Raw genomic sequence first — 24,180 nt, 5'->3', positions numbered from 1 at the left:
GCATCTCTGAAACTCAGCATCTCTGAAACTCAGCATCTCTGAAACTCTGGATCTCTGAAACTCAGCATCTCTGAAACTCAGCATCTCTGAAACTCAGCATCTCTGAAACTCAGCATCTCTGAAACTCAGCATCTCTGAAACTCAGCCTCTCTGAAACTCTGCTTCTCTGAAACTCAGCTTCTCTGAAACTCAGCTTCTCTGAAACTCAGCTTCTCTGAAACTCAGCATCTCTGAAACTCTGCTTCTCTGAAACTCTGCATCTCTGAAACTCAGCTTCTCTGAAACTCAGCATCTCTGAAACTCAGCATCTCTGAAACTCTGCATCTCTGAAACTCAGCATCTCTGAAACTCAGCTTCTCTGAAACTCAGCTTCTCTGAAACTCAGCATCTCTGAAACTCTGCATCTCTGAAACTCAGCATCTCTGAAACTCAGCTTCTCTGAAACTCAGCCTCTCTGAAACTCAGCTTCTCTGAAACTCAGCATCTCTGAAACTCAGCATCTCTGAAACTCAGCTTCTCTGAAACTCAGCATCTCTGAAACTCTGCATCTCTGAAACTCAGCATCTCTGAAACTCTGCATCTCTGAAACTCAGCCTCTCTGAAACTCAGCTTCTCTGAAACTCAGCTTCTCTGAAACTCAGCTTCTCTGAAACTCAGCATCTCTGAAACTCTGCATCTCTGAAACTCAGCATCTCTGTCTCCAAACACTTTAATTATACTTCAGTAACGTGCAATCTGTTCATCTGACGGATACTTTTCAGGTTCTGGTTTCAATGAGAGAAATGTAAAATGCTCCAATGTTTTTTCTTTCTGTCTTTCTAGTATTTCTTTGATTCTGTGTCTGCTTCTTCTTTGTGGGGATATATACTTGTGCTATGTGTTGTGCTGAAAAAACGAAACACCCTAAAAAATATTTGTCAAAAGAAAAGTGTTTTCTAAAGATGTTGCTTGATTAAAGGAACTGGTTTCGCATAGAATATCTTACAGGAAGATTTAAATAATAATACAATTAATATAAAATAACCTTAATATAAGCCTATTTTCAAATTCTCAGAAAAAAGTCATAATGCTGAGAAAGAATTAAATTTCTGAGAAAAAGTCTAATTTTCGAGCAAAACTCAGATTTCTTATTTAGAAATAACAAATACCCGAGAAAAAAAAGTAAATTCTAAAAAAAAAGTAACAATTCTAGGAAAGAACCAAAAAGTCATATTTAAAAGAAAAATTCAAAGAAGAAAATCAACATTTCTGAGAAAAAATTTAAATTCTAAGAAAAAAGTAAAAATACTGAGAAAAACAATTAATTCTAAGAAAAAAGTAAAAATTCTGACAGAAAAGTAAAAGTTTTAGGAAATAACTAATGCCTGAGAAAAATGTCTAAGAAAAAGTGAAATGACTGGAAAAAAAAAAATTAAAATTCTAAGAAAAAAATAGAATTTCTGAGAAAAAGTCAAAATTTTGAGGAAAAAGTAAAAATTCTATGAAAACAGTCAAAATACCGAGAAAAAAAATTTAATTCCAAGAAAGAACACTTTTCTGAGAAAAAGTCAAATTTATGAGAAAAATGTGAAGAAAAAAAATCAAATTTCTGAGAAAAAGTCAAAATTCTGAGGAAAAAGTCAAAATTCAAAGAAAAAGTCCGATTTTTCCAAAAACAAATCTACATTTCTGAGAAAAAGAATTTTCTATGAAAACAGTCAAAATACTGAGAATATTTTTTAATTCCGAGAAAGAACATATTTCTGAGAAAAAGTCAAATTTATGAGAAAAATTCGAAGAAAAAATCAAATTTATGAGAAAAAGTCAAAAATCTGTGGAAAAAGTCCAAATTCTGTGGAAAAAGTCAGATTTTTCCACCGAACATGATTTCCTGTAATGAACACAGGGTTGCTTGACAAATGATTCAAGGTAGTCTTTGTGAAGTTATTTCAGTTATTAGATTGACAGTAAAGTTATTTGTCACACAGAGTCGAAAGGTAATTCAAACTGAAATCGACACGCACCTGAGCACGCATCTAAAGTGTTGAGCGAACTGTGTGTTCATTACAGAAAACACTCATTCCCACATATGTCTGAGTGTATCCAGAGAAGTACCTTTTTATTACAAGCATTACAAGAAGACTCCCGTTTGATCTGAGAACAGGAACCTCAATTGGAATAGTTTGGAGTAAATTAAAGACTTTTCATTTGACTTATAGTTTGGGGCACTTTCTGTTTGTTTGTACCTCATTTTCTGTCATTCCCTGTAAAGCATGTTGGCCTGCGTCAAGAGTGAAAGCTACTATATAAATAAAGTGTATTATTATTATCTATAAATCCCTATGGTGGCGATCAGAAGGCAGCTTCCTGTTGGGATGAAATGACAAGATGCTGCTTTCTCTACGCTCCCATTCGAGAGGCATCTTTCCTCGCCAGCGGACGGATCAAATGAAGTGTAGCTGCAGAGTTGTGAAAAGGACGAGACTGACGGATGAGTCGTATCTTCTTTCTCTCCCTCTTTACTTCACTATTCCTGACTCTCATGCTTCAGATCTGTCTCTCATTTCCTTCATAATAATATCTTCACGGTGTTTATCCTCGTGACTCATCGGGAGGGACGTAAATAATTCGGATGGAGGCTCTGTTATTTTGACACAGAGGAGGAAACACTGCAGAGGAGGTTTGCTTCACTCCGGCGTGTTTCTACTTCCAACCAACATTCAAATTAAATACATTTCTCTAACCCCGAGTGAATGTATTTATCCAGGGTATATGCAGGAAGTCAAATGGAAGACCTTTCATCGCCACGTTGAGTTCTAACCGGTTACCTTGGCGACACACTTCACCTCACATTGACTATAGCTGTGTCCCAATTCAGCGGCCGCACCCTCCTGAGGATGCATTTGGAGACCGCATACGTCACTTCCGCCAAACGAAGGCTGTCCCAATTTTAAAAAAAGACAAGACTCCTCCGAATGAGGCCCGCAAATGCAGCCTTCTTTCCCCAGATTTAGAGGATACATCTGATGTACACTCCGCGGTGTACCATATCCCAGGATGCAACGGGTGACGGTGACGAATGAGTTAAAAAAAATATATATGGCTTGTAACGTCCCATCAACGGCTACAACGGTTTTAGCTGGATTCGTTTTTAAATGTACTCACCCAAATAGTAAACGACATGAAAGAAAAGTAAACCTATTTAATTTGTGTATTTAAATATACGGGCAATTGGAGATGTCTTCTTTATATTACAAACATAAAATAATATGAAGTGAAAATATTTCTAAACCCTGTTTGGTTTTCATATTGTTGGGATTCATTATAAAGCTAATTTATTTATTTAACTGCTTTTGTTATACAAATCTTACTGCAACAATTTAGTTTTGATAGGGAGCAAGGAGCAGACTGCGCAATTTATCCAGATGCGCGGGGAGAATGAAGCCCTCTTCACGGGGGCCTGTTGCGACCTCGGGAAAAATAATTTAAACATAACACCAAAATAAGTACAGCTAGATCTGACTCCAAAACAGTTTTGAAAACAGTTTGAAAACAGTTTGAAAAAAGTTTGAAAATATTTTGCCTAGTGTCAGAAATTATTACCGGCACTTGTGACTGCAGCTGGTTGCTAGGTGACGGGGGCGGCAAAATGTAGAGGTAACTGCCGGTGACGTACAAGGACATGCCCCGTAGACCGTCTCATTTCGCAGTCCGCGGAGGACCCAAGCTGGGTCCTCCGCAGACTGCGAGGACCCAGCCTCTGAATTGGGACACAGCTTATATACAGTATTGATTGTCCTTCCTCCATATCTTCCAACCGATGTCCTGTTCAGATGACGTCAAACCCAACGGGATGCCATCAATAAACCACACAGAATCACACTACACACCTACGCAATGATTACATTCAGGCAGACTGTAGAATACAACCTCTTTGGACAATTTATATACTTATTGAAAACAAGATACAAAATGTAACACCTTGAAAATGATGTTTAATATTTTTTAATAGCCTTCATTTTCGCTAAATTGATTTATCAGCTTTTAAAGACCCCGCGGACCCCCTGTTAAGGTCCCCAACTTGTTGGTTTCAAGTGAGACAGGGGCGTCCAAACTACTGCCATTTTGAATCGGCTCTCAGGAAAGTCTGAAACTATGGAATCTGGCGCTCAAATGAAACTTGAGCATGTCTTATGTTGTAGTTCTTAAATATATATGGACACATATATCACAAAGTGTTCATGTGTAAAATAAATTCAGTCAATTCAAGCTGGAAACATTTTCTAACAAATCTAAGTTGAGAAGAAAAAAAAGCCTTTGATTTTGCTAACCTAAACTTATGAGGTGGTACCTCTGATCAGTGGATAGCCCTTCGTATACTTGTCTGTATGTGGCCCTTGTTGAAAAAAGTTTGGAAGACAATACGTTCACGGACCGGTCTTCAAAGTATGGGGGGAAAACAACATTTGCAGTAACCATAAGGCTCCTTTCACACGCACCGTTTTTTAGCGTGCTCAAATCAACGTATCATCTTACTGCTCTGTCCTTAGTTGAAAGTAGTTTCGAGCACCGCTTGTGAAGTGACAACAACCAACCCAATCACAGCCGGAGGATATCTTTCCTGTCTGCCGTAAACATCAGACTCTCAGATTAATAATAAATGAAATATGTTTTTATTCAATTGTTCCCGCGGACCGAGGGTTTGGGACGTCTGTTCTACACAACCTCGACCTTATGTGGTTTGTTGAGCTGAGTCCTCATGATTCTATAAATACCATAAAGACTAGAATATCCTTTAAATAATTGTAATAACTGATTTAGTGATTGTCCGATGAAAGACATTGAAAGGTGTTCACATTTTTCTCAACTATACTCGAACATCAGCTTGTTCTAGAAGTAAATACAGAAACACACACACACACACACACACACACACACACACACACACACACACACACACACACACACACACACACACACACACACACACACACACACACACACACACACACACACACACACACACACACACACACACACACACACACACACACACACACACACACACACACACACACACACACACACACACACACACACACACACACACACACACACACACACACACAGGAAGTGACGCTTACATTCTCTCCATGCAGCCTCCAGCGGGTCATGTAGATGAACTCCAGAGTGTGATCTCTGCCCATGATTTCTCCGTTACACAGAACGTCCAGCTGCTCACACAGCGGGGCAGAAGAGATAAGAAGTTCTGATTATATCATATTTTAAAATCTTTTTTTACATTTCTTTTTGTGATTGACATGCTAAACATTTCTTAATGGGGTTTAGTACAAATCAAAAGTATGCAAACACGGCCAAAAGTAAAAACACTGAATGAATGACGAGGGAAATGGAAATCAAACAGCAGAAAATGAGATCGAAGGGGAAGTTCTCTGGTGAGGAGTGGGAGGTTGTGATAATATGAGAGGGAGGGACAAAGTTTCAGTTTAGCTTCACCAACATATTAACCCTGTGATGAAGCTGAGTGACAGATATAATTACACTGGAGTTTGAATGAGCATCTGGTTTCTGAGTGGTTAACGTGACTCGTGGAGAAACTCACTTTTACAGATCTTTGAATTCAACTGATCGATTAATGGAAATAATAAGTACATTTCCTTATCTGAGGAGGCCAGATGAAACCAGTTTAGTAATAAAGTAATATGCTGTGTAGCCTATCCTATCATATGTCAGTGGATTGTGTAGAAGAGTAATAAATAAATTAGCCATGTGACTACATCAACAGCTAACGTTCAAAAGCTAGTTTGTTAAGTAGAGAGCTAACATTAGCAAGCATGTGTGCTTGATAGATAGCTAACGTCAGATAGACAGTGGATAGATGGGTCATTCCAGAATTGGAGGACAATTTAGACACCAACATTTTTGAAAAATAAACCTTTTATTTTATAATGTTTTTTTATGTATTTAGGAAAAACAGATAATAAACCATCAAAAAAAGTGATTTTCCCAGCTAGGCATCAAATGTATATTTTCCAATGAAGAATTACCCCTGTTACTCTAATTAAAGTAACAGGGTTGAAAATCAATGCTAATTTGAGCTTTAACCTCAGGAATTATTGCTAGATGTATGTAATGCTACTTTCCAAGGCAAGGACAAACTTGGATATCTAATGCAAGAAAGATAACTTTGAAATGAATATGCTTTATTCTGATAATATCAGTAACAGGGTTGAGTGGGTCAGAGTGCCACACTCTTTTACGACTGAAAAGATTGTAAAAATATGAAAAATAAAAGAGAGGACTTAGTTTTGGTCTACCCATGGCACTAGCACATGGCTTGCTGATGTCACTTCCACTGTGTCATCTGAGTTACAGTTTTTTCACTTCCTGTGCCAATCTAAAAAGGTTTGGGTAACAGGGTTGAACGCATGTTGAGGGACACACCTTCTGTGCAAAATTACTGTTATTTAAAATATGTTTATGATTTAACAAATAGATTTTACCTTTACAAGAGACATATATCAATAGAATAATAACAAAAAAAGTAAATAAAATCCCTATTTTAAATGTTAAATTTGACATGCAAGTTGGTCACCAAGAAGCGGGGAAAAGAGAAAAATGCCATTTTAGGGGATGTTCGAGAGCTATTTGATAATTTAAATAATATTTTGAAACCACTTTTTCTACAATTTTATACACATTTTGTCTCAAGACAAGTATGTTTAACACAACAAGTGCATGTTTTAGCATTTTGGGCATGGATTATTAGATTTGTTATATGGGGGACATGAAATGTCCTCCAATTCTGGAATGACCCAGATAGGAAGGAAGGAAGGAAGGTAGGGAGAGAGAGAGAGAGAGAGAGAGAGAGAGAGAGAGAGAGAGAGAGAGAGAGAGAGATACTTTATTAATCCCAATTAACGTTCGCTAGCTAAAGCACACTCACATGCTAATTTGTGTAGCTCCTCATAGCAGAGCCGTCTACATCCAAAGACCCCAAAGAGTTATTAAAATTGTTTATTTGACATTTTGGGCCATTTTCACATGTAACCCTGCAGTCAGTAATGAATTATGGATGTCACCATTTAGAAATGTCCTATAGTCACATAGGATTTGTAAATGATCCCTAGTTAAATGCATAGTTTAAAATGCTGCTAGTGCTACATTAGAAGCTGGAAAGGGGGCGGAGCTTCAAACGGTGAATAATGGATGAAGTAAATTATATATCTAATAGTTGTGGTATCTGTTTTATCTTCTGTTTTGTTGGGGTTCTTACCTCGTAGGAGCTGGGCAGCTGAAGCTTCAGACTGAGAAACTTCTTAATGGTTCCCACTGTGACTCTACTGGAGCAGCGGATGAATCTCTTCATCAGATCCTAATTGGACGAGAACAAATAAATAAATTACAAGCTTGTTTAATGAGAGAAGCTCTCCTGGACTAGACCCAAAACTAAACGAGAAACTAAAAGGCTTCAGTGATTTTAAGGTTAATTGATTTACCTAATGATGACTAAGGTATACATACTACAGACTTTTCGGGTGTGTAATTAGGTAGATCATTTGTTTATATGTCATTTGTAAGTCAATAATATTTGTGTTTATCAATTTGATACTGCTTATGATTGTATAGGTTTTTTTTTTGTATTATTATTTAACACGTTCAAAATAAATTAAATAGAAAAATAAAAAACAATTCGAACCAACCCACCGTGACAGTCGCCTCAGATTGTCCCGTGTTTCGCAGGCAGTCCAGACAGATGGCGATCTGAGGATCATTTCTGTGGTAATCTTCCTCATCGCCATCATCATCATCTTCATCACGGCCTCCATAATCACCCACAACGTCAGGAAGTCCGAGCCTCTGACGCCTTTCTGCTTTGGGATGCAACATGGATGAAAGCAATATTAAAAGGTTAGAAAAGTGTCATAATAATTTCACGGGAACACTCGAGGTAGAGGAATGTGAGAATGTGGTTCGGGATATTTCCAAACGTCTGGAACAAACTCCCAGAAACCTGCCGCTCCGCTGCAACTCTGACTATTTTTAAATCCAGGCTGAAGACTTTTCTTTTTGACGCTGCTTTTAATTGAACTATTCACAACTCACACGGCACTCTAACTTTTATTCATGTTTTATTATATTTGCTTTTTAATGTTTCTAATGTGCTCTTAATGTCTTTCATTTTTGTAAAGCCCTTTGAATTGTCTTGTGTTGAAAAGTACTGTATAAATAGACTTGCCTTGCTTTAGTTAGAGACCAACAGCGTGCAGTTAGCATCACTAAACAGTGCTCTCTCAAAAAAGTCAAATATCAGCTCTAATTTTTCTCTTACTAGCATTTAAGGCATCAAAATGTGAGCAGGAACATTTCTTAAAGTCAGCTATGCCAGGGTGTATGCAGGAATCCTGAAGTCAGACCTTTTTTAACCCCCTTTCCATACATTTTCAGACCTCATTGCCACGTTGAGTTTTACTGGTTACCTTGGCGACACACTTTACCTCACATTGACTATATACAGTATTGATTGTCCTTCCTCCTTATCTTCCAACCATTTGGACGCAGACTTGCATTTCCCCATAACGATGTTGCTTAGCAACCGGCGTAAACAGACCTTGGCGCGCTATCAAGCAGTGAGCGTGCGATGTCCTGTTCAGATGACGTCAAATCCAACGGGATGCCATAAGTAAATCCCACTACACACCTACGCAATGATTACATTCAGGCAGACTGTAGAATACAACCTCTTTGGACCATTTATATACTTATTGAAAACAAACTACAAAATGTAATACCTTGAAAAATGCCCTTTAATACTTTTTAATAGCCTTCATTTCGCTAAATTGATTTATCAACTTTTAATACTTTTTAAGACCCCGCGGACCCCCTGTATGTAAACCCATATTTACATAAACAAGCCCACAATATGACAATTAGATTAAGATTACGATTGAACTTTACTGTCATTGCAAAGGACTAAGAAACAAAATGTAGTTTGCATCCAACCAGAAGTGCAAAACATTAATAAAGTGCATAGTGATCTTTAGTATAGTATACAAATATACATCTGACAGTATTGAATACAAACAGCAGTTTAGAAAATGAATACACTATAGCTATGGTATAAATAACACACAATATAGAATAAATAGAAATATATTATGGACTGTTTTTGTCAGGTTTACAAAATACAGATACGTTGGTTGACATAAGTGAAAAAGTCAGTCTCTGAGTCTCCAGGGGAATGTGTGTGTGTGTGTGTGTGTGTGTGTGTGTGTGTGTGTGTGTGTGTGTGTGTGTGTGTGTTTAGTCAAAGCGTAATAAAAAACTCCCCTAATCTATTGATGTAATGTCTGCCTCCTCTGCTAGTGGCAGGAAGAAAAATCCCTTAAGAGTATTTGTTCGGAGGATTTAAGTCTGTGGTAAAGCGAAAACTGTATTTATCAAAACACACATCGTATAAAATCTAAATCCTCTCACCTTGACCGTTCTCTCTGGGCTGGTTCTTCTTCCAGAACTCCAGCTCCTGCTGTTCCTCTCCTGGTTTTACATAAGCAACAGGAAGTGTTAAAAAGCAGCATGGAGACACACAGAGAAGCATTCACAGTGAATTCCTATAAAGACAGACGGGTGATTCTGATCCTTCATTGGGTATTACTCTCACAAACCATTAATCAGAAACGCTATGACGCTTATTTTTACACCACTTGGCCTCAGTAAGATATACGATGTTTGCTCCGTCAAGCAGCGGGAAGTTATGGAGTCATAAAACTGAAGCACCATCACAGATGAAGTTAGACATGTTGGCTTCTTGGATCAAACCTGAGGAGGAGTACAGAGCTATTGGAGGGACAAAAGCTAACATTGGAGGCCATTGAATCTGATTATATTCAGTGTGAACAGCAAGTTATAATTGTTTTAATTTGAAGCAAGATGTGTCCTAGCAAAGTGAGTTTGTACAGAAGGACCTGAAATGTATTTTTTTCAAAATGTTTGCCATTTGTTAACATAGCAATGAGGACACTGTTGAGACAAATTTAAAAGAAAATGTGCTGGGAGAATCTTAATGTATGAATATGTGGGATATTTAATATTGCCGCAATACAGTGGTGCAATGATAACGTATTTTTTAAGTTAAAAGCTAACGTTGGGCTATAAAGGAACTACAGCACGGTCACATGACTTCACGTCTCCACCGCTAAGCTAAAGGTGGCTAATGTTGGGCTATAAAGGAAGTACAGCACGGTCACATGACTTCACGTCACCACCGCTAAGCTAAAGGTGGCTAATGTTGGGCTATAAAGGAACTACAGCACGGTCACATGACTTCACGTCACCACCGCTAAGCTAAAGGTGGCTAATGTTGGGCTATAAAGGAACTACAGCACGGTCACATGACTTCACGTCACCACCGCTAAGCTACAGGTGGCTAATGTTGGGCTATAAAGGAACTACAGCACGGTCACATGACTTCACTTCACCACCGCTAAGCTAAAGGAGGCTAATGTTGGGCTATAAAGGAACTACAGCACGGTCACATGACTTCACATCTCCACCGCTAAGCTAAAGGCGGCTAATGTTGGGCTATAAAGGTACTGCAGCACGGTCACATGACTTCACGTCACCACCGCTAAGCTAAAGGTGGCTAATGTTGGGCTATAAAGGAACTACAGCACGGTCACATGACTTCACGTCACCACCGCTAAGCTAAAGGAGGCTAATGTTGGGCTATAAAGGAACTAAAGCACGGTCACATGACTTCACGTCACCACCGCTAAGCTAAAGGACGCTAATGTTGGGCTTGATGACGTTTAGTCGTCTCATTTAGACACTTGTTAGCAACCACTATTTTATAATCCACCAGTGGGGTATTTACTGACTCATTTGATGTCGTAGAACAGAAATATCTTCAGCTTGTGTTAACCACAGACCTTTTTGTAGGAATCTAACCTCAAACACATTTATAAAAACCACTGAGTTTGAGGCCGGGGGACAGGAAGTGGTAAAATGCTGATTCATTTCAGAGTTTGAAGTCTCATTCCTGCACTTATTTTCTTTGCTTTTCTTCTGACCTGTTGTAATGTTACAGGAATACTCTCAATTCATATGATAGTGTTCTTTCATTACCCATATTTTATTTGGGTTTTCCCCGCTGGTTCAACTTCATATAATAAAGTGCTGGGTCACAACTAGTGCACATGTTGAAGGCCATTTGTGTGTAGTAATAAAATATTGGCTAGCTTGAATATAAATTATGTGATTTTCTGTTGTTCTGTCGTTTAGTGAACTATTTTTCCAACCCCCCGTGAACAGTCGCATAATTAAACATGGACGTCAAACTGAGGAGACAGATTGATGAAACCATCTGGCAAACTCACTTTCTCTGAGTCCAGGTACCAGCTTGAAAATGATTTCCTCCAGGGTGTTGTCCAACCTGAGAATATGGAGAGAGTAGGAGGTGAAAAGGAAGTTGCATAAGGGTGTAAAATGACAGGATTCAAACATGGAGAGCAGACATGGGGATGAAGAGAAGCAAAAGGGTGAAATAGTCAATATGTATAAGCTCTAAATCTAAGACAACATAAATAGGAACATTTAGCTCAGACTGGAAAAAAACTTTTACGAAAAACGGACCAAATCAGGAGGTTGCCCCGAAATATGGCTGACACCTTGCTCTATAAACAAATGCATTTAGATTTCTTAACATTTAATATTAATTTTTTTCAAATGTAAAACCTGTTTTATCCAAATTCAAGAATCAGTGAGGGGTGAAAGATAATGCCAGAACACACGGTGAAGGACAAATGTCGAATCAGAATGAAACTCAAATGAAGGATGTGGTGAATGAGAGAAGCATTACGGGAAATACATACGTTATGATCAAATAACAGAAATACACGTCGATCAAATGAGTCACGGTCACAATGGAGGTAAATGGAAATAACATGTGGTGTACTTCAAAAGTGTTGCATTTGTACTGTAGTGAATACAATATCATCACGGCCGAGTCCCCTAAATGATTGTGACTTGTTATCTCGATTCATTGGATTTTTTTTCTAATATTTGAATGATTATTTGTTATGTTGCCTGCTGCATTGATGGTTTTGATGTTGGTAATTATCTTTGTATTGGTTTTGCACGATGACCTGTTTGTGCAAAGTGTTGCATTTGTACTGTAGTGTTACTTAATACAACATCCTCAAGGCCAAGTCCCCTAAACTATCGTACCTTGTTACCTTGATTCCTTGGTTTATTATTTTCTCCCCATAGTTGTTATTATGTATGACTATGCAGGTTTATTTGTTGGTTTTTTATATATCTTTTTTCTCATATTTGTATTATTGTTATGATGTATTATGATTGTGCCTGCTGTATCGAGGGTTTTGATCTTGGCAAGGCAAGTTTATTTATCCAGCACTTTTCTACACAAGGCAATTCAAAGTGCTTTACAAACCCTGAAAGACATTAAGAGCCTAAAACACATTAGAAACATTAAAAAGCAAAGATAATAAATCATGAATAACAGGACATGAATAAAAGTTACGGTGCAGTGTGAGATGTGAATAGTTAAATTAAAAGTAGCGGCAAAAAGAACGTGAAAATGATCTTTGTAGTTTTGCGCGATGACCTGTTTGTGCAAAGTGTTACATTTGTCATTTATAACAACAGAGACTTTCTCAAAGAGACAACAGTGCATGGGCGGATCTACGGGGGGGCAAGGGGGGGCGGCAGTTGCCCCCCCACTGTAGAGCCTTGCCCCCCCAGCTGCCCCCCTAACTTTTGTGTCCCTAAAACTGTACTTGTAGAAACAAACCTACACTATGTCCACAAGCTTCTCAAGCAACGGAACAAGCAGTGTTTTAATTAAAACACAATAATTTTAAATACCTGTTAAAACGTAGCTACGGCCCTGCATTAAATTGCGGAGCGGCGTTCACACAGACCGTGGCTCACACCGCTTCAGAGAGGGAGCGAGCTGTCCCAGCACCTGAAGGTGGATCACATTCCCCTGGGAGCATTTCCCCTTCCACTAGTTTTGTTTTTACTAAAGATCTGAGAAGGTCGCTGTTTGGGACGTTACGTTACAAAATACTACGCAGACAGCGCTAGCTGGGAGATCGATCACTTTATTTGCTAAACTATGCGGTACTATTAAATCCACGTAAATTACACATCACAGCAATGAGGCTGATTAATGAAACCAGGATACATCCTTTACCGTCAAACTGGATCTCAACACAGCTGCCTGTGCTTTTGATCAATACTTTCTGATTTTATATTTATTATAGGCTACTTATCAGCTACATGGCCCTAACGTGTAAAGTTATACAAGCATTACCAGAGCTTTTCACAAGTAGACTCTTGCAGGCCAGAGTAGCTGGAGGGAGTCAACAACAACACAAAGACATATCTGAGAAGAGATCAGGACGAAGAGGAAGAGGAAGAGAGAGTTCCCTGAAGAGACCAGGAGGGTCAGAGATGGAGGAAGAGGAGGAGATGAAGAGACCAGGAAGGTCAGAGCAGGAGGAAGAGGAGGAGGAGATGAAGACATTAGTGAAGAAGAAGAAATGTATGAGGAATAAAGAGGAAGTGTCAGAAAGAGGGCCAGAGGCAGGGGTCAGGAGGCAGAGGAGACTCCAGCTGGACCACATGGGATGTTTTTATTCTCCGTCCATGTTCCATCACAGCAGCATCTAGCCGCTCTTAGTATTGACACATGTTGAAATGTGTTGCTGCACAGCTCACCTTTAGCTCTCTTAAGAGATGGGTGATGTTATTTGTGTACTTCATTATAACTAAGTACTCTGACTGTACTCACAGTAAACAGAGTTCTAGGTATCATGAGTACTTCCTGCTGTTTTATACTATATTTTAGTTTGTCTGAACACCTTGTTTCTCTTGTGCATCAAGAACACTTGTGTTAGGGCATGATTTAACAATAAATAGGTTATACATACAGTATAAAATACCACGTACTGCCCGCACTCCCATGCCACCCTGGCATGACCTCTTGCCCCCCCCCCCCCCTTTGCCACCCCATGTAACATTTTCTAGAACCGCCACTGCAACAGTGAGAGTCAAGTCAGAGTATGGGTAAAAAGTTACCTGAGCATCTCCAGTGGGTTGGTCTCATGAACCTGAATGCCACATCTAGGACAGTCGTTACTGTCCTCAAAGTGCTGCACGATGCAGCTCTTACAGACTGCAAAGGAAACAACATTAGGATATGTTAATGGGTTCAAATAAGATGCATCTTTGTCCTTGTCCGATGCGAGGGTCCAAGGACAGAGGGGGGCGTATTCATATTCTGTACAAACTGTAAAGTCCACTGAGACAAATGTAGCACTTGTGATATTGGGTTTTATAAATAAATATTGATTGATTGATCTTGTTTTAAGGATTTAAAAAAAAATTAATGGGAAAAAAAGCACTGAAAAGTTTGATAAACATCGGCTGGTTAGCCTGCTAGCTCGCTCATTTGCCTGCTAGCTCGCTCATTAGCCTGCTAGCTCGCTCATTAGCCTGCTAGCTCGCTCATTAGCCTGCTAGCTCGCTCATTAGCAGGTTAGCTCGCTCATTAGCAGGTTAGCTCGCTCATTAGCCTGCTAGCTCGTTCATTAGCCTGCTAGCTCGCTCATTAGCAGGTTAGCTCGCTCATTAGCAGGTTAGCTCGCTCATTAGCAGGTTAGCTCGCTTGCTGACAGCTAGCAGACAGTTAGCCCACTGACTAACCTTGAAACTGACATAGTAGTACAGTAGGTTAGCTGGTAACAAGCTATAATGTGTTAAGAACATGCACTGTGGGACAATTCTTAGCAAACCAGGTGACATGCAAAAGAAACCAAGATATGTTATTGGGGTTAAATCAGACTCTCCAAATGCGACTTTTTGTCAAGACAACATTTAGTTTAAAGGATTTCAAAGTTATAAAACAAAGAAAAATACTGAAAAGTTGAGAAACATGCTCGTTAGCAGGTTAGCTTGATTGCAGATAGTTAGCTCACTCATTTGCCTGGAAACTGACCTGGTTGTACAGTAGGTTAGCTTTGTAACAATCTTATGATGTGTAATTATGGGTTTGATTTAAGTGCATGTAAGGAAACAACATTAACATGTATTACATGTTGGGGTTAAACTAGAATCTACAATGGCAATTATTTGTCAAGACAGCTTGACAGCCTTTTGTTTAAGGATTTCAAAGAAAAAAAGAACACAAAACACTGAAGATTTGAGAAATGTGTGCTGGCTAGCCTGCTAGCTCGCTAATAGGTGGTTTGATCGCTTGCAGGTAGATAGCTCACTCACTTGCACAGAAACTGACATACTGGTGCACTATATTAGTTTGCTCGCTCACTCATTTGCAGGTTAGCTTGCCTGAATGTGGTTTGTTCACTCTCTTGGAAACTGACATGGTGGTACAGTAGGTTAGCTTGAAAGCTCGCTCATCATTACTGTAACTCTTTGACTGCTTTTTGCACACATGTCTGCACAGCCCTCCACAAATATAATACACTGTAGTTTGCCATATACTCATTGTCCTAAATGTGTTTTTTTAGCTTTTAAGGTTATGTATATAGTTATATTTGGTGTAAATACTTACTTTAGCATCCTGTTTTAATACTTATTTTTTATTATCCTAATATATTTCTTCTTTTACCTACTTTGCAACTTATTTTTCTAGATTGTTAATGTTTGCACCACCAGATACTAAACTAATTCCTTGTATGTGTAAGCGTACCTGGCTGTAAACTGGATTCTGATCAGCAGGTTAGCTTGTTAGCAGAGATGTTGCTCACTCACTCACTGAACTATCCTGATACATTTTAATAGCAGGGCTCAACCATAGGGCTCAACGCTAACTTTTAAAAGTGGTTGCCAGGCTGGCAACCAGGCATCAGCTTTTGGTTGCCAAAACTGAAAATACGGTTGCCATTTTTAGTCACCTAATATTTTATATAATTAAGATACTATACATTTATAAATCTACTTAATAATGAAAATGTGACACAAAAGAATGTTCAAATGCTTTACAATAAGTAATCAACACAATTATTTGAAACTTAAGTGGTAGGAAACTTGTCCACCCTCAATTACTGGTATACAAAACACCAGCAGTGCAGCTGTCGTCATGTTCTTCACAGATCCCTCACAAATGAATTGAGCAAGTCACTAGTTCCTTGATCAACCGTTGTCTCCCTTTCAAATGTGGGTTTTCTTGACCTTTGTGCTGACCCCCCCCCCCCCCATAGATCCACTGGCCCTTCAGCATTGAAGTCTTGATTGTGGATCTGTCATTGGCCAGACTAATACATTTATAATGTTAAATAAATGAAAACCATTCACAGTTAAGAATTAGATATTAATTATTAATGCTGTAAATTACCTTTAATATGTTTAACTATATTTAAAATGTACCCCACAGTCAAACAACTTAATTTGCTTCGCCATTTTTTGTAAAACAAATACACGGCGCACTGCGCACGTGAGTAGACGTGCATCATTTAGCAGTTTGCTGTCCTTATTTATTTATGTTAAAAAGTGGTTGCCACTGATGGCAACCAAAGGCCAAGAAGTGGTTGACATTTTTTCTGAATGGTTGCCAATGGCAACCTGGCAACCGTTACTGTCGAGCCCTGAATAGGTTTGCCAAAAGCTTTGGATACAGTTGATTAATGGTTTCTGGTAAGATCTCCCTGCATCAAAGAGTTTGATATCTTTTAACTGACAAACATTTCACAGGTGTGTCTGTTTTACTCACAGGTGTGCAGGCACTCAGTGACCGTGGTGGGTTTGATCAGGTAACCTCGACACAGGTAACAGGTCATGAAATGGTTGAAGTCTTTCACCAAGTGCTTCCTTCCTGTAGCAGCCATGTTTGTAGTTTTGAGCAGAAATGGAAGATATTACAGGCTTGTTTCAGGTGTAAAGGGTTTGAATCCAGGCTGGCTAGTGTTAGTCCAGGCTAGTGCATACAGATGATCACCATCCAAAATCTATGATAGATCCTATTGTGTGAAATCCTGCTCCATGCTTGACTCAATTTTCCTAATTATGAATCAGTTTTGCTGTAAAAAAAAAAAAAACACCCAGAACTTATTCCATCTTCACCAACCATGTGAGTCCCATTGAAATACGGAGAAAGAGACCGTTTTGCAATCCAGTTTCAAACTATATTCCCAGAGTTCCCGGACAGTTTGATGTCTCGCTTCCCTCCCTGTCCGAGCCAAAGGGACATTTTTAATCCACGAGTGGTCAAAGGTCAGCTGACGAAGTTGGGGCAAGAGACTTCTGGGTAGTCGTCCTTATTTTCCCCGCCTCTTCATCCATCGTTGTGATGCTGCTGTCGTTGATCACTTGTTTGATGAACTTTTAACTTAAAGTTACCTGAAGAGAAAATAGCAGAAAAACAGGGATCGTGATTTGTGCAGAGAACAGATATTTAAAAAAGTGATATGGAAAGATACATTCATGATGATATAAACACAAGTCATACACTTGGTTTAAGGAGGCCATATTTAAAAAAAGGGCCTCTTTAATTGGGGTTAAAGTGTGTAACATTTATTTTTATGAATGGGAAATTTTCCCATAAATACAATTCATTGTATAAAAAAAATCTGTATCCACCCCATGACATTGAAAGCACAACATACATTATTTGCTGCATTTATTTTTATTTGTAAGTAATAATGAGACCATTCCAGACACACAGGTATTGTGATATGTGTAGAACAGATATTAAAAATACATACTGAAGTTAAATAGTTTTAAAATAATAATTGGACCATTCTGGAATACACAAAGTGTATCAGATAAATGAGAATGGCTTTTTTCTTGTAAATTACTTCCACACTTTTGGGAAATGACGCCACACGAGGTGCACGTTGGTGTTGTGCATGCAGGTGTGTGAGCACATGCAGCTTATCACTGCAGAGTTCACACTCTCTCACACACACACACACTCACACAGAGGAAACAGTGTGTGGGTTACTTCCTCACACACTCCTGCTTCTCTTCTTTTTGCTAGAAAAATCTCAAGTGCGCAGCTCAGAAATCCCTCTCAGTGTCCATCAACAAGACACACACACACACACACACACACACACACACACACACACACACACACACACACACACACACACACACACACACACACACACACACACACACACACACACACACACACACACACACAAGCGTGCTATTTAGGCTATTCGCACGGCGCGGATCTGCTTATCTCATCGTCAAGGCGCGTCACGCACTACGTCACCTGTGTCACAACAACATCAATGGACGCCACAGTGACACACGCTGATATATAATATACGTACAAACACACGTCGCAGCTGTATCTACACACGCGCACACACGCGCGCACACACACACGAACACACAAATGCATCGACATTAAAAGTTGCACAGCTGCATGCCACGGCCTCCTAAAAACGCGAACGGGAAGAGCAGCCCACGCGTAAATGCTGTGTGTGTCGGTGTGTGCGTAAATGTATGAATGTGTGAGTAAATGCATGTGTGTGTGTGCTGTGCGTAAATGTATGTGTGTGTGCACGGCGAAGCACTTCCACGATATGGAGTGAAAGAGGGGGAGGAGCTCCGGAAAAGCAGCGTCAAAGTTTGTCTGTAAACGCACCGCAGCCGCCAGATGAATCCTCTCAGAAAGACCCAGAAATAAAACACTTCACCTCGGCACACTTTCTCCTCTCTGAATCCGCGGGGTTATGGATGCCTGGGCAGGGCAGGGGGCTCCTTCATGGCGGGTCCTCCGGTTCAGTCTGGTCCGATGAGAGGAGCAGGAAACACGGAACTGGTCGCGCGGAGATCTGCCCCAGTCCGCCCAGCAGCAGCAGCGCGCGGCGGTGGGCGTGGAGCAACGAGCAGCAGCAGGGAAACTGAAAGCGTTGTGTAACTCAGTGACTATTGGGCTACAACATACACATTATCATCCCCCCCCCCCCCCCCCCCCACACACACACACACACACACACACACACACACACACACATACACCATGTATACATCACTTCAGGGGACATTACATTGACTTACATGCATTTCCTGGAGACTTATCCTAACCTTAACCATAAGCAACACATGCCTAACCCTTACCCTAACCAAGTCTTCACCCTAAAATTAATTATTCCCCTTATGGGGACCTCCAATTTGTCCCCATAAGGGAAGCGAGTCCCCACACGTGACTGTGTAAACAGATTTAGGTCCCCGCAAGTATAGTAATGCTAGGCCACACACACACACACACACACACACATTATCATACACACACACACACACACATTATCATACACACACACACACACTATTGTAAACACACACACAATATCATACACACACACATTATCACACACACACACACACACACACACACACACACACACACACACACATTATCATACACAGAGAGGATGGGGTGCACACAAGAGTTTAATTTCAGAATGTTGTCTGATCAAATACAGTGCATTAAGTTATAAACTGCATTATGGTCAAATTGTGTCAATTATTGTTATTTTTGGAAATATTTGTACTTTGAGCATTTCCATTTAATGCTACTTTTTAATAATATACTATAAAATATACTTTTTACTCCACTACATGTATAGTTTATTTGGTTTATTATTGTATTTATTTATTCTTAAAGGTGGGTTAGGTAATTCACTTCAGAAACACTTTTTGTTATATTCCATGGAATCCTCTTAACATCCCGATAGCAATGAATATATGAAATGCTTTGACAATAAATACATAAAAAAATTCCTCTGTTGAAGCCGTGGTACTGTAAAAAGCATGACCAATCATTTTAGCCGGCCCGGCTAAAGTAACTGGATGGCCTACCTGCCTGTCAGCCTTCCATCTGTGCACCCACTGGCTGAAGACTGTACAGAGGGAGCTGAGGTGAAAAATCAGAGAGGGGAAAAACAGCTACATGAAGAGGATGGAGGAACAGCTGCTGCAGAGGAACGTCAGTGGAGTCTGGAGAGGCCTGAAAACCATCTCTGTCTACAAAGAGCCAGACTCCCAGGTCCGGGGGTTCCGCCAGTGGGCAAACGACCTGAATATCTTCTTCAACACATTTGATAAGTCATGCGCCTCCCCCCCCCCCGACCCATTCCCCCCTGCTGCACCCCCCATTATCCCCACTGCCTGGAAATTGCCCTGTTACCTCTCCCACCTCTACTCAGCCCCCGGCCATCAGCTCACAGACACTTCTCACATCAACCCCCGGTTCTTCTCCATCCGCTGACGACACCTTGTCCTTCTCAACCAACCAGGTGAGGAGGGAGCTGCAGAAGTGTAAGGCAAAGAAGGCGGCGGGTCCAGATGGCATCAGCTCGAGGCCCCTCAAATCCTGTGCAGATGAGCTGTGTGGGATTGTGGAGCTTCTGTTCAACCTGAGCCTGAAGCAAGGGAGGGTACCACAACTGTGCAAGACGTCCTGTGCCAAAGACCCCTCACCCCAAGGAATTCAACAGCTACCAGCCAGTGGCGCTGACATCACAGCTGATGAAGACCCTGGAGAGGCTGGTTCTTGGACACCTCCGGCCCCTTGTGGGACCATCAATGGACCCGCTGCAGTTCGCCTACCAGCCTGCCATCGGGGTGGATGACGCCGTCATCTACCTGCTGCAGAGGTCCCTCTCCCACCTGGAGAAGCCTGGGGGCGGGGCACTGTGAGGATCATGTTCTTTGATTTCTCCAGTGCCTTCAACACCATCCAGCCCCCGCTCCTGGGGGACAAGCTGCCGCTTCGGGGGTGGATCACCACCTCACCTCCTGGATCCTGGACTACCTCACCAACCGCCCACGGTACGTGAGGACCAGGGAGTGTCAATCAGACACCATCATCAGCAGTAAGGGGGCCCCCCAGGGGACGGTACTGGCACTGTTTCTCTTCACCCTCTACACTGCAGACTTCACCCACAACACTGCAACCTGTCACCTGCAGAAGTTCTCTGACGACTCCGCCATCGTTGGCCTCATCACCAACGAGGACGACAGGGAGTACAGGGAGCTGACACAGGACTTCACCCTCTGGTGCCAGAGGAACCACCTCCAGAGGAACCTCCTCCAGAGGAACCAGCTCCAGAGGAACCACCTCCAGCTGAACGCAGCGAAGACCAAGGAGCTGGTGGTGGATTTCAGACGGCGCCAAAACTCCCCCCCGACACCAGTGAACATCCAGGGAGCGGACATTGAGATTGTGAAATCTTACAAATACCTGGGTGTTCATCTGAACAAGAAACTGGACTGATCATTCTGCTGCTCTGTACAAGAAGGGACAGAGCAGACTCTTTCTGCTGAGGAGACTGAGGTCTGTCGGGGGGCAGGGGGCACTCCTTCAGACCTTCTTTGACTCTGTTGTGGCATCAGCCATTTTCTATGGTGTAGCCTGCTGGGGCAGCAGCATCTCGGCTGCTGACGGGAAGAGACTGAACAGACTGGTAAGGAAGGCCAGCTCTGTCCTGGGGAGTCCTCTGGACACTGTGGAGGTGGTGGGAGACAGGAGAATGGCAGCCAAGCTGTCCTCCCTGCTGGACAATATGTCCCACCCCCTCCAGGACACCCTGTCCTCACTGTGCAGCACCTTCAGCGACAGGCTGCTGCACCCCGCCTGTCACACGGAGAGATACCACAGGTCCTTCCTTCCTGCAGCGGTCAGACTATACAACCAGCACTGCCTCTAGTAGACCCTCCTACACACACCACAACACAGACTATAACACCCCTTGCTGCTAAATACAAACCAACTTTGTGCAATATGTGCTATATGTGTAATATATATATGCCGTTAATAACTGTGTAATTTATACCTGGCTGCTAAACCCTTGTTACTGTTACAAGGTATGTATCTTGTATTTTGTAGATTGTGTAACTTGCTGTTAAATACCGTCAAACTATGTGCAATATATACTTTATATACATATGCCATCTTTAATAACTGTAATATATACCGGGCTGCTAAATCCTAAGAACTGCTACAGTATTTGATTTGTAGATTTGATTTGTTTTTCAATCAATCAATCAATGTTTATTTATATAGCCCAATATCACAAATGTTACATTTGTCTCAGTGGACTTCACAGTTTGTACAGAATATCAGTATGACAATACGACACCCTCTGTCCTTAGACCCTCTGTCCTTAGACCCTCACATCGTACAAGGAAAAACTTCCAGAGAAAACCCAGTTTAAAGGGAAAAATGGGAGAAACCTCAGGGAGAACAACAGAGGAGGGATCCCTCTCCCAGGACGGACAGACGTGCAATAGATGCCGTGTGTAAATTGAAAAGATAATACATTTGCAACATAGGTAGACAAAATGTTTGGAAATGCATGTGTGTATAATAGGAAGATGAATCCGTGAGTATATCCATCCAGGACTTATGATCCAGGACCACAGCCACGACTCAAGATCCAGGACTCGCAATCCAGGACACAGGACCGCAGGATCATCCATGACTCCGGATCCCGGCGTATATAGACACCAAAAAGAAAGAAATTTGGGGAAGCTGGGTTAATGGGAAAATGAGAGTACACAGGTATAGACAGAGAGAAGGAAGAAGTAAGATGTCCCCCAACAAACTAAGCTAGCAGCAAAACTAGGGGCTGAATCTAATCAGCCCTAACTATAAGCTTTATCAAAAAGGAAGGTCTTAAGCGCACTCTTAAAAACGGATAGGGTGTCTGCCGACCGAACACAAACTGGAAGCTGATTCCACAAAAGTGGAGCTTGATAAGAAAAGGCTCTGGCTCCCATTTTACTTTTTGATCTGTATTTTTGAATATTATGTAACTTTTTTAGTTTTTATCTTTTTTTTTTGCATATTGTTTATTATATTATAACTTATTACTTTTTTAGCATATTGTTGTGTTGTTTGTTTATTATATTATAACTTAGTACTTTTTTTTTACGCATTTAAGATATGCAACACTAAGCTGTGTGTGGCTCTTTCTGCTGTAACGCTGCACATTTCCCCTCTGTGGGACTAATAAAGGTATTCTGATCTGATCTGATCTGACTTATCTCGTGCTCTCATTGGTCATGGGGAACAGAGGAACGACCTTGTCAAGAAAGCAAAAATCAAAATGGAAGAAGACGGAACGAACATGTGGCGGTTCAAAATACAAGGACCAGTGTGGGACATGAAAGATGTTTGGCAAAAAATCTAACCAAGTTAAAACAAGACAGAACCCACAAATACATAAATAATAACAACTCAGAGAGCAGTAGAGGACTTCCTAAGGGCCTTCAATGTCTTTACACTAATGCAGATTATGTTATGAATAAGAGAAATGAACTGGTAGCAAACATTGATAAATATGACCCAGATATTATAGCTATTAGTGAAGCTCTTCCAAAAAACCCATAAGTACCAATCCAGCTATGTGAATTGATCATCAGTGGATATGACATTTTCAGCAATCTAGATGAGGGTAGAAGAGGTGTCTGTATCTACACTAAATCCTACCTCAGAGCGGTGCCTAAGAACTTGAAGGGCTGTACATCTACTAGGGGTGTAACGGTTCACAGAATTCACGGTTCGGTATGTACCTCGGTTTGGGGGTCACGGTTCGGTACGGGTTCGGTACAACAAGAAAAAGCAAAAAAAAAATCCCAAATGCATAATTCCAGGTTTGTTGTTATTTATTTTTGAACAGTAGTGCAACAGTAGTGCACGTTTCAGTTTAAAAATACCGCCCCCTGGATTATAAATAGTGTAGTGGATACTGCCCTGAGTGACTGGCCGTTTCTCAATCGCGAGGAAACTGGCTTCCAAGCCAATATTTCAAGGATGCTACGTCATCGAGTGCCGCCGAATGACCGTTCCAATCTCCGGCATACTTGGAATTCCACCGAGGCTGCGTCCTTGGTTTGGGGGTAATTTCGAGGCTGCACATAGGTAGACTTCGCGTCCTTCAAATCCCCACAATGCTTTGCGCACGGACCAATTTCAAAAACCCTTGCGGAGAATGGCTGAACCGACGCAGCACACATTTAAATGTAAGCATGTAAAGGCGTAGAACATGTGTTGGTAAATATGTTGCTTTGTTGCTTTTGTTATCACCAAAAATGTGTTCCGTAAAGTAAAGCAAGTTCATAATTAGATAGACATCGTGAGGTATTTATTTTCGGTACAGTTTATGTTGAAACCGC

The 24,180-nt window shown here is 40.9% G+C and overlaps 1 protein-coding gene across 1 annotated transcript; it reads right to left on the bottom strand.

Moving 5' to 3' along the window:
• Positions 1 to 3,678: 3,678 nt before the first annotated feature.
• On the bottom strand, positions 3,679 to 18,630 carry LOC307044682 (polycomb group RING finger protein 5-A-like; the record flags this gene model as incomplete). The annotated part of the gene is made up of 9 exons (XM_079689993.1): positions 17,962 to 18,630; positions 16,757 to 17,382; positions 14,104 to 14,200; positions 11,376 to 11,431; positions 9,478 to 9,537; positions 7,708 to 7,874; positions 7,277 to 7,375; positions 4,978 to 5,213; positions 3,679 to 3,739 (listed from the first exon to the last, which is right to left on the bottom strand). The coding sequence occupies exons 2-9, from the start codon at positions 16,869 to 16,871 to the stop codon at positions 3,679 to 3,681; spliced, it is 891 nt and encodes a 296-aa protein (XP_079546119.1). The 5' UTR covers positions 16,872 to 17,382; positions 17,962 to 18,630.
• Positions 18,631 to 24,180: the final 5,550 nt, after the last annotated feature.

Source organism: Notothenia rossii (genome assembly GCF_949606895.1).
Source record: "Notothenia rossii genome assembly, chromosome: 6".
NCBI lineage: Eukaryota > Metazoa > Chordata > Actinopteri > Perciformes > Nototheniidae > Notothenia > Notothenia rossii.
This window is presented reverse-complemented; position numbering and strand designations above follow the sequence as displayed.